Source organism: Gopherus flavomarginatus, chromosome 4 (genome assembly GCF_025201925.1).
Source record: "Gopherus flavomarginatus isolate rGopFla2 chromosome 4, rGopFla2.mat.asm, whole genome shotgun sequence".
NCBI classification, from domain to species: domain Eukaryota; kingdom Metazoa; phylum Chordata; order Testudines; family Testudinidae; genus Gopherus; species Gopherus flavomarginatus.
Genome location: NC_066620.1, coordinates 117,783,655 through 117,795,858, shown reverse-complemented (window position 1 = coordinate 117,795,858; position 12,204 = coordinate 117,783,655). Strand labels below are relative to the sequence as shown.

Below are 12,204 nucleotides of genomic sequence, written 5' to 3'. Positions count from 1 at the left end.
GACTCCAGACTCACTAGTCCTTACCCCTGGTGTCAGGGGGTTTCAATAGTCCTTACCCATTCTTAAGGAATTTCATCTTCACCTTTCTCCGTGGGCTGGTAGTGGAATCTAGGTCATCCCTTTCTACTGGGTTCTGGTCAAGGGACTCTTGAATAGGCAGTCAGTGCCTGACTGCACAGACCACCCTAGACCACTTCCTACATTTTCCTGTCTTGCTTCTTTGCCTTAGCTTTTTCCTGGGCTCTCATGTATCTCTCTGTTCTTGGTAAGCCTCCTCTCTGCAGAGCCTTTTAGAACTTTCTGTTAGCCAGCTGGTTCTGCTGCAGAAGAGTTTTCTCCACTCCCTCACGGGGCAATCCCTGAATCTGTAGGAGTCTTTCTACTCCCTGCCCACCCCTCCACCAGTGTACAGAATCCAGAGTGGAATCATGTCCTGCTGCTTTCTGCTTCAACTGCCTTGGGCTCCCTGCTGGAGACCTATCTACCTTCTGTCTGCCAGCAGCACAGCTCAGCTCTCTGACTCTCGCCAGGCTTCTCTGAGGGAGAGCTCCAGGTCAGTCCTTAACTGAGCCATGTTCAGCCCTTTTAACTCCTTCCTTCTGGCTTGATACCAGGTGTAGTGGGGCGAGGATGATTGTGCCTACAGGCTCTCAACCCTTTCAGCCTTGTTTGGGGTTGGTACACACCATCACCTAAACACTGCAACCAAGTTAGGCCCTGTTGTGCCAGGTGCTGTACAAACACACACACAAGCTAAGCTCCTAAAACAATACTAGCCCCATAACAGGGTGTATTCATTCTATGAATTTATGTCCTTTCCACCAAGTCTCTCCTTTTTCCTTTCTGTATTCTAATCTGCTTTTTGCTTTATCTTTCTCTCATTTGGACACTAGTATGTTCCACCTAATCTTTTCTAGAACCCCTCTTCTTCCAGCTGCTGACATTTTCTCAGTGTGTCTGAGACATCTTCCATTCTCCTTTCTGTTGGCTCCTCCTCTTAGTCTTATCCTGTGGATGCTCCTCCGTATCCTTAGTGCCTCCAGCTCCAAGGGATTCAGGATAGAGATCAGGAAGAGAGAGATTAATATCATGAGAGCTGTAAGAAGTTATTTTTTCGCCTACAATAGAAGGTGGTGCACAATATTTGCAGCATCTGGGTTGCATTGGTAAGTTACCAGGAATCCAAGGGCTGCACTTAACTTAGATATAAATGCAAGTGAGATTTATTCTGACTAGAGATAGTTGAAATTTTTCTACAGTAAAAATTTCCCAACAAAATAAGTATTAATTAAATTAAGAGGTATAAATTTTTAGTGAAATAATGTTTTGCAGGAAAAAGTCATTCAATGAAATTTTCCAGTTTCCAGGAAAACTTGAAATAATGTTTAGTTTCAAATATATTTTTACCTTTTGAAATGGCAAAAATGTCAATGTCTAAAAACAAAATATTTAATTTCAGTCAAAAATGTTGAGATTTTTTTTATTTAGACATTTCCAAACTAAGAATTTTCAAGAACTTTGTTTCACTAAAATTTTTAATATTTCAGCTTTTTGGGATGAAAGCAAATATTGAAATATCAGAATTGCTTGTGGCATGGAACTTCTGTTTTCTGAAGTCCTACTCTAAAATATGCAGCTAATTGCTATTGTTTTTTACGTATAGAGTGCTGTAAGTGCATGTTGTAGGCTTGCATAAATAGCAGCTGTTTAACATAACTTTGAATATCAGACATTTGACAAGTATTTGTAGAAATTCAGAAAAATTCTTATAAGAGATTTGGATTGGGGATTTGTAAGTCAATCCTTATTGGCTGAACTTTGATTTAAACTCCTTCTGCTTTACTAAAATGGCTCTGCAAACAACCTGCAAACTTTATTCTTCTTTGAAAGTTTTCTGAGCTGTTGATGAAATAAATCTTGAAGCTTCTTCTTGAATCATTAAGTAGAAAAATAACTGTCACCGTAAGTTCTTTATCATTTGTTTTCATATCAGAAAATAGGAAAGGCAATTCCACTGAAGATGTCTGAAAAAAAGGCTAGTGACAGACAACAGCCTTTGCTACCATCTCTCCCCAGGCTTCCCTAGCAGCTGCAAATGGCGGCTCTAGCTTGCTTTCCATCTCCTTGCTTTCACAGCAGCTGAAAAGAAAGATTTAAGCTTCCCCTGTGAGCCACAAACAAGAATCCCTTCAGCAAACACCCAATAATAATATTCTGCCAGCTACTAAGAGTCCAGAGGGGGCTTCAAACTTGCAGAGAGTATTGAACCTTCCATAATTACCAGCTGCTGAACCCCTGCCAAATCTATCTGACTATTTATCACAGCAACTCACTACCTTTCTTCCCTATACTCTGCTCCTTCAGGGAGACACAGTGAGTGTCCAGAGGCTACAGGTGGTACATCACACACCTAATATGGCTTTTTCTCTACTATCTAATTTCTGTGGTGTTCGGCCGTGATGGATAAACATCATAGCTGGATATTTCTGCTATAATGCTCAGCAATAACATATTTAATAACGTTGTGATGCCAATGCTCATCATTAGGCTTCAGAGTATACACTTCATTGAGATGCATGGAAACAGTACTCATTTTTCAGAGACATAGCCATAATCATCAAACCCCCAATTAGACACAACTAAATTAAAGTCAGTAGAACTGCTTCTGCCTGTACCAATATTGAATTTGACCCATTGTGTCAGTCTGGCTACAAACACAATTAGACAGCAGCACATCTGGGTCAGGTCACAAGGGCTAGGACTCTGGTTCAGATAAGCATTTAATCATGTTGGTGCTTAAGTCTTTCCCTATGCATTAACTTAAGTCCCAAGGACCTGGATGGGGATTTCAGCATGCTTAAATGAGTGGTGCTTTCCTGAATTGGACCTAGAAGTTTAATTTAAAACAAATCCAATGTTTACATTCTGCCAGAACTGAAAAGCTATTAACAGACTTCAAGAAGCCCCTCAGCCAGCGTATTTGGCCTGTCGGCCAAGAGTGGTGCACCACAGCACTCAAAGCTGCAGCACAAAACTAAAAACTAAAGTTCAGTATATGGTTTTAGTTCATTTCAGATTTTTTTTTTGCGTTATCAAAGCACAAGTGAGTCAAGCACTCCCACTAGTTTGTTTTTATTTGTACAGCTCTACCATTTTAAAATGTCTGCACATATATTTTGGAGCATAAATCTGGAGAGGAAAATGTACTCCCAGACTGAGCCTTTGACTTATGTTCCAGCTTGAAACAGAAGTAGATGTCTAGGTTTTAAAGTCTGGAGAATCAGAAGGCTGTGGAAAAGCGCCACAGTCTTCACTGCAGCTGTGCTATCCGATACAGCTTGTAGAAGCAAAATCACTAGTACTGGCCAAAGGCTGCCAATGCAAGAGGAGTTCATTTAATTAAATAATGTTTGTACTTGGTATTAAATTCTGCAGCAATATTGTAAAATGTCAGCTGTGTTTCTTTACAGAAAAGATTATTTAAAAGGTATGAATCTAAGAGACCAATATCTATTTGATCAATCATGACTTTTTAATGGAAACTATTGATCTCACTGTACTGAGTAGTATCTTGAGAGTATGCTACTGTCACTTAAGTAGGATATCTGCTGTTACCCAATATTCCAACTGCATACAATATTTAATAATTGCTATAACATATCAAACTTTATTGATATCATAACTAGTTTAACTTGTCATATATATACTCTTTCCTTCCCTAACATATTTATGTGTTCACTCCACAAAACAGTTAATAAGAATAACTTGCAAATGATGCATTATAAACTATGTACCATATAAAAACTAAAGAAAAGATTAAAAATCTAAAGTAGGATCCTAGAGGGAAAAGAGGTTAAGGGGATCTTGAAGGTGATGAGCCAAGAGAGATTAAAAAGTTCTGGCCCTTAGCAGGGTTCAAATCTGAAAATACAACTGAAAAATAAGTGCTCTTGTTTGGTTTGGTTTTTTCCAAGTTAGGAAGGTTGGGATAAGGCAGATGTGCAGTGGAAGCAATTGAGCACTTAACTTAAAGCATGTGCTATCTGAACTGGGGACTCTAACGTCCCAGGCACCCATCAGCATGAGGCATAGAAGTGAAAACCCCAAAGTCTGTCTGACTGAGACAGAGTCCTACCCAGGATGAGATTTTGGCAAAGGTTTTTTAATAGATCTAGTTTCTTCCCTTGGTAGCTGGGCTATCTTGAAATCCATCCTTCACTGGCAATCAGGGTCAAGAGCAGCAGTCTGGCATGACTGTTGGATTTTGAGGTTATATTTAAGAGTCAGAAAAATCAACATTTTCAGTGACTGTACTATATTCTAACAAAGTCTGAATAAAGGAGAATACTGTAACCTTGATTTTCCTCTATAAGAGAGATAAGGTGGGTGAGGTAATATCTTTTATTGGATAATTTCTGCTGGTGTGACCTGAAGAATGGCTCTGTTTAAGCTCAACAGCTTGTCTCTCTCACCAACAGAAGTTGGTCCACTAAAAGATATTAGCTCACCCACCTTGTCTATCTAATACCCTGGGACCAACGTGGAAATAACAACTTTGCAACTTCCTCTGTAAGTAAGTTTAGTTGTTAATTAGACAAAATGAAGTCCTGCAAAAACTTATATATTTTCATATAGCAGCTTGTATAAAAAAGCTGAAACTATTTGGACATTCATCAAGATCAATGATACTTTAAAAGGCTCTTTCTTGCTCACAAATCTAATATTTCATTTCACTGGGTCTCAGTCTGGGTGATCAGACAGAGTCACAGATTTGGCCCAGGATATAATACGAAATCCCTTGTTGTTTGTGTGTCTCGGCTTCTTTCATATCACTTTCCTACCCTGCAATGTTTATAAAATGTTCCTTTTAAGTTTTAAAACATTTGTCTTACTTAGACATCATGAAGTTCTCATAAGTAACAGTAAATTCATACTTGTTGATCATTAAAACATTTATGATTACCCCGGGAAATATCACCAGCACATCTAGACTTTCAAATCAGACTCTTCCTTGAAAGTTTTCAAGTTGTTCTTCTCCATGTTCTTGCGGATTAATATTCTTAATATTGATAACTGCTTCATAGAAAGCAGCAGGTGCTTGTATGTCTCAAATTCCTAAATGCATAGATTTTAAATCCGCTCATACTGAAGCAAAACTTCAAATGAAGTTACTGGTAGATATTTTAGAAGAATGAACTGAGATGAGATTTCTGTGCTCTGTCATTTATTCGCTGACTATAGTCTCATGTTAATTTCAGTTAAATAAAATGAGCAGGACCCCAATCATTTTGTGTTAGCCTAGCTTAGCCTAGTAGGCTTTTGATATTTCAGGGTTTAATTTTGCTTTGTTATGAGTATTTTTTTTAAATTCCAAAATTAAATGATTGTTTCCCCAGGTTTAGCCAAGTGGGTTAGTGATGCTCATTATGCTAACTTGGTTTGTTTCCAGTCTTTACTTTCCTGGCTTTCAAGGACAGAATATAATGTGGAAACAACACATTTACCATATTGTGGAGGAGATTACACAGTCCCTACCATGATCTGTAAAGGAAAAACAATGATAAACTCTGAAGAGAGTCTTCCATAGGTGGAAGGGTAGTAATTATCCATGAGTACCTGGGAAGGCAGGTGGAGCAGTGGGATCAGGAAGAGAACCAAGAGTTACTGTGCCCAGACCTTTTCCCTAACCTTATATATCTTGCCTCTTCAGTCTTACTACCCTCCCACACTAGCTCATCTATGCCCTGCCACTTATTTAAAAAAATAATTTGTGGGGTGAGAATGATATTTCATTAAAAATCCCCAGTTTCTTTCAATATTTGCTTTATCCATTACACAATTATGCTTTGAAGATAGCATATCACTTCAAGCTGCATTCTAACAAGTTCCATACTTTCCTGTTTGCAGAAATCAGATGCTGTAAGAGTCACTACCTTCACTGGCTGCATGGGTGAAACTTACTTGGACAGCAAGCCCATAGGACTGTGGAATTTCAGGGACACAAAGGGTGACTGCAAAGGATGTGCTATCAGGTTGGTAATGGACTGGCTTCTTTTTATGTTCCTCACCCTTTATGAACCTGTCTGTGAACATGCCCTATTCTGTTGTGGAGTAAAACAGGAATATCTACACCAGCCACACCCCTGTAAGTAAGCAAGTACAATATGGTCTACTGCACTTAAATCAATAAATTAAAAGGAATATTAAAAATTAGATTATACTAATGCCAAGAGGGAGTGTGTGTCCCCTATTTCATGAAGGAGGTTAGCAATACCTTCAGTAGAGTTAAGACTAATGGGGAGAGAGTTCCATGATCTGAGCATAGTAAAATCTTGCTCCAAAAACATTGAAGTTGTGGAAAATCTCCTGTTGACCTTATTGGGCTTTGGATCAGGCCAATACAGAGTAATCTCATTTCTCAGACACATTGGTGATAATCCTGGACTGCTTGATTGGAAATCAAGAGAAGGAATGAAAAAGAATGTTGGGGCTAAGGAATGTGTAGGCAAGTGCAAACTTACAATATGAACTTTGAATTAATCACATAAAATTGCTCTCCTGGAAAATATACTTGAGAGCAATTTGCCATTAAACATGGCTATGTGGGAGTTAGAAATCTAAATCCAAGGTCCTTTTTTACATGTAAAAATGGGGGAACAGCATGCATAATGAAGCATTGCATGAAGACCTATGCATGCCAGTTCTTTGTCTCTAGATCACTGGTTCAAATCTAGATGAACTTAGTAGTGGCCAAAAGCCAGTGGTTGTCTGTCTGACAAGAGTGGGCAAGAATCCACATCACAAAAATCACCACCATAGTAAGTTGACATTAATTGTGTCTCTTGTTGGAAGTCTCAGAAGAGAAGCCACTGTTTGAATGGCAAGGGAAATTGAACTATCTTCTCCCTGATACATGGTCTCTTCTTAATTGTCATGACCGTGGTGTGGGTGGTCTAACCTAGTGTTCGGAGCAGCTGTTGGGGGTCAGGCTGAGTCCAATACGAGGAGATCAGAGTCCAAGACAGGCTAAACCAAGAATTAGATGTCAGAAGGTAGGCAGGGTCAGGTTACAAGAAGATCAGCAGCGGGCTGTAGAAGTAGGTATCTCGGGGAAACAATCTGAAACAGAGGGAACCCAGTTTCACAGACAGCTACCTGTGCCAGTGCATGGTTTATATAAAAGCTGTGAACTAACCAGGAGGCCCAGCAATCAGATTCCAGGACTGGGGTCCTTGGTCAGAGTTCAGCTCCTAATCTGACAACATTTAGCAAGTCACTGGGTGGCAGGTTGGAGATTGCTAGCTCTGAAAAGTCCATGGCCCAGGGCTCAAGGCCTGTGGTCTCTGACGTTAACAGAGTTAAGACACTGTGGCAGAACAATGTGGGGAGATTGACCCGGCTGTTCTTGTGCTGTATGTCATCTGTGACGTACAGTCTCCAGGTCTGTCAATGTGATACCTACTAAAATCACTTAATAATAATATGAGAGATTACATAATACTGTCATGAATCTTTTCACAATAAAAGATACAAGATGAAATTATATGGACTATGAAATATACAAAGCAGACATGTCCCCTATCTTTCTCCTAGACTACTTTCCACATCACGTGGACTGAGTTTAAGGGTTCAGGTGTCAGAAAACATGTTTGTATAAAATTTGGCTTCCCTCAGATTCCCATGATTCCCTTTTGCCCCAAAGCAGCCGGAAAAACTGGTTGGAATATGAAGAATTTCTTTCTTTGATAGCCCACAGGTGCCAGACAGTGAGGGAACTGTTCAGTTTGATGGAGATGGTTATGCTTTGGTGAGCCGCCCAGTTCGCTGGAACCCTAATGTTTCTATGGTCATGTTCAAGTTCAAGACCTTCTCTTCCAGTGCTCTGCTGATGTACCTTGCGACACATGACTTGGTAAAAAATAAAAATCTCTCATCATGTTTCTTGCTGTCTTTAAAATTACTGAATATCTTTTACTCAAAAGGAGAAATGGAAATTAAAAAACAAATGTGCTGTTACAATGCTGATTATCACTTCAGTACTGAAGCTAGTGGGTTTTATGGCTTGTGAATTGTGTAGTCTGCTTAGCATGCTTGAATATTATCATATACAAATCGTTTCAGACTCCACAATTCACAAGCCATAAAACCCATTAGCTTCTTCTGTTTGGATGTGAGGAATGGGGGCAGCAGTGGTGTGTGTTCAAGTGAGGAAAATGTCAAGGGTGCAGTCCTGGCCTCATGGAGTCAATTACTTTAGTGGGGCCAAGATTTTACTTCAAATTTAGAAATGTTCAAATTAGCAGAATTCTTTGATTTCTCTCCTCCTTCCCCCTCCCCCGTTATGGTTGATGTTTTGTGGCTGAAAATATAGTGCATGGGAAATGGATAGGCACAAGAAAGGACTGAGTACAGAATGCTTTGCATACAAATTAAGAACAGTAGTTTTTGCCCAGTGTAAGCAGCAGGATAGAGACACTATGTATGGAGCAGCCAACAGAATGTGATGCTGGCATTTATTTAAAAATATTAGTTAATATTCTCACACTACAGCTGAAATGGATAATTTCAGACATTTGTTTATTAAGGTTGTTTAACTTATTCATTTGTCTGTATTGTCAAGGGTCTGTGGACAGCAGGACGAGGTTATTCCTAAAGACAGCTGGCCAGAACCTGATCTCATTTACGCCGATAGTGTAAATTAAATCTGGAGTAGCTCGAGTGAATTCCAGTACAGCTGCTCCAAATTTACAACATCCTAACTGAGAAACACAATCCAGCCCACATTATCCTTCTAACATGGGTTGTGATCTTCAGTACAAGAGCTTTCAGAACTGTGTTTCTTGAACCTTTGCAAAACTCTTACTGGTGGGCATGTGGCACTGGCTGATCACATTGTGCTTGCCTGTTTCCAGTCACTGAACTGCATTAAAAGAGAGCCAAAAATAAGTTGTTTTCATAAGATTACTTTTTCATGTAAACAACTGTGGTAGTTGCTCTAGGGTTGTTTTGCAGTTGTGAGTAGGAGGCTGGGTGGGCGGGCCATACAATGGGAACACAAGTAGTCCATGAAATCATTTCTCTGTTAAAATGTGGTCTCACACTAGGTTTGGTAGGAGCAGCCATGAGAGAAACAACAACTCAAATTATAACTTCTCTGATGGGCTCATGCCACTGGATAAGTAGTTCCCCATTTCTCAAGTCCTACCTTCCCCATTAGCCTGGTCTCTGGCTCCCTCGTGAGCTAGTAATTGTTCCCCCTGCATCCTACCACCCTTTGTTTGCCCTGGATATTGTAGTTTATTGTACCACAGGTCCAGTCAGCCACCAATGCTGCAACTTCAGGGTATTTAAATATCAGCACCAGTGGTTGATAGGAATTATAGCAAACTGAACTACTCAGTTCCATTTGGGGTAGATCACTGACTAGAAGAAAATCACCCACCACTTTAGCCAGTGACCTGCATAAGAAGGTAGGAAGTAAAAAAACCAACTCTTTGACAGTACTTTTCAGTGTACTTGAAGTTAGGCACAATAAATATCTGAGGAGTTTAACAACTTAAATAAAACCCCTGTACATTGTCACTCAGAATATAAACAATTGTTTCATGTTAAATATTGCTTATCACAGAGAACAGGAACCAGTCTTCCAGTGTGTCTAAACAATGTGTCTAATCTATCTCATTAACAGAAAGATTTCATGAGCATAGAGCTCAGTGATGGGCATATAAAAGTCAGCTACGATCTAGGTTCAGGTACAACTTCTGCTATTGGCAACCAAAACCATAACGATGGGAAATGGAAATCGTTCACCCTCTCAAGAATCCAAAAACAAGGTGAGTTCCTACAGTGATAACATCAGAAGTGCTCAAATTACCCTATCCAGCAGAGCTAACCATCTAATCACAGGGAAGATGACGTACAATATTGCTGGATTAGAAAGTTCTATAAGAAAGTGATTTAGCAACTTATTTTGCTTAGGTTGCAGGTGGCTTAGGTTAGAAATGACTGATTACAGTGTCAACCAGGTCTTTTATGATTTTCTTTTGAAACCGGTTGCTTAATTTTCGGGCATAATTCTACCTAACAGCTGGCTAAATTACATTCTAAAATGCATTTGAGTGAAAAATGTTTTCTTCATGCAGTTCCCTGATGTTGTTTAAAGTTCATAAAACAAATCTATGTGGTTTCTGTTAGAGTAGAAATTGGTTTTAGGCTTTACAATGCTTTTCATACTCTGGGTATCCCAAAGTGTTTTAAAAAGTAATGAGTTAAATACTGATCATGCAATAATTATGTAAATAAACACAGCAACTATTATATATTCAGTAACATCTTGCACAGTGTCATGACACTGGAACCCAGACTGTGGAAACTAAGCATATTTTCAAATAGTGCCGTAGATTCTTTAACCTCTACTGGTATAAAAGCTATAGCTAAGCAGGAATTACAAGGCTGAGAGGGGAATTTAGCCTCCATATCCATTCTGTGTTTCACCTTGGTTGAGAATCCTGGCAATTGTGTGTGAGATGGGGTTTGTTTTGTGAGGTAAGTATATGTCCAATAGGACTTGAACTGAGACTCTTATGACACTCAGCAACTATCGTATGGTAAAAGCTTTTGCTTACTTCTGTCCTGCATTGGATTCAAACCAGCGAAGTAGATGTGAAATGATCTCCCCATTCTTGATCTTGTCCTGAACTCTTCGCTGAATAAAGTACTGACACTGAAGACAGACCAGTTAGGGCTGGGGATAGAACATATTTAAAAATAAAGCATACAAGATTACTATGGCATTTTTCAGATTGTTATGGCAACAGAGAAAAATGTTTTTTTCTTCCACCCAGCTAATTTATGATTTGGAAATCCAGTATCTGACCTGCAAGTTACTACCCTACTTCCTCCAAAAAAAAAAGTTCGTTCTGTTTTTTTCCACTGGGTAATATATTGTTCATGTCTAATTTTCAACTTGTTAATCTTTTCCAGCCAATATATCAATTGTAGACATAGACACCAATCAGGAAGAGATCATAGCAACATCTTCTACAGGAAGCCATTTTGGTCTCAACTTGAAAGCTGATGAGAAAATATATTTTGGTGGATTGCCAACTCTCAGAAACCTAAGGTAATTGGACTTAAAACAATATCTTTGCCTATTGGGAGAGCAGATAATATAAGTTTATTTATGTACCTATTTCTCCTCAAGTTTATTTGCCAGGAGAATTGTGAATTCCATTCCCAATGCAGGATCAAAAGTACCTGACATTGATACTCTTGAGTGATATTTCTTCTGTAAGTGCCATCTCACACCTTAAGGTGGATCGAATTCTTCGCTGCTCCATTTGAAATACACAGTGAACTGCGATTATACTACAGTAAAGGCTCCTGATGCTGTGTATGGAACCATAATGATGTAACTGAGCTTCTCTTTCTCTGTACATTTCTTTGCTTCCTGTAAGCATGGAATTTGCAGCTCAGAACCTATAGATCAGAATAAAGCTCAAGTCCTGCAATGACTTAAGTACATGTTTAACTTTACAAACATCAGTATCTCACTAAAGTCAGAAACTACTCATTTGCTTAACATTAAATGATTGCATAAGTCTTTGCAGGATCATTGACTACTATACTTTCAATATGTGTTACATAAAATTTATGGCATGTTGTACTAATTTTAAAATCTATTTGAAGACAGAAGTTCCATTCTTGAACCCTTCATTAAGATAAAATTCCTTGTGCTCGAGAATTTATATTGAATAATTTAAAATATCATGCAGTATATTTAAATGCAATGAAATGTGGTTAATTTCATTTTATTTTATTTTTTCTGAGTCCAATCCTGAACTGCTTACTCAGGAAAAACTCCTCCACAGTAAATTTCATTATGTATAAAATATATTGCATGTTCTTTTCACTATACTTAAGTATTTAAGAAATGGGATTTGAGATGCTGGAATTTAACTGAGGACTTTTAAATAATCTGACAAATCTTGTTGGGGTTCAATGAATGCTCAGCAATTTCTGCAACGCAAAAAATCTGAGCTACAACAAGCAGATGAACTATAACAAAAACAAGCCTATTAATCTGTGTCAACTTCATTTACGTTTCATAATGACAGTCATAAAGTCACCTTGTGCACCAGGAAGCATAGCTGTAGTTTAGTGGGCTGTTTCACAACCAAAGGGAGAACAGGCATATTTGTTAAT

The 12,204-nt window shown here is 38.7% G+C and overlaps 1 protein-coding gene across 5 annotated transcripts in view; it reads left to right on the top strand.

The window, feature by feature from the left end:
* Window positions 1-12,204, top strand: part of LAMA2 (laminin subunit alpha 2) — a 515,739-nt gene that overhangs the window by 469,524 nt on the left and 34,011 nt on the right. For all 5 annotated transcript variants that reach the window (XM_050949373.1, XM_050949372.1, XM_050949374.1 and 2 more), the window contains 4 exons: window positions 5,908-6,032; window positions 7,750-7,912; window positions 9,689-9,833; window positions 10,984-11,122. In XM_050949373.1, the coding sequence (XP_050805330.1) occupies window positions 5,908-6,032; window positions 7,750-7,912; window positions 9,689-9,833; window positions 10,984-11,122 (572 nt within the window). The remainder of the gene's footprint in view (window positions 1-5,907; window positions 6,033-7,749; window positions 7,913-9,688; window positions 9,834-10,983; window positions 11,123-12,204) is intronic.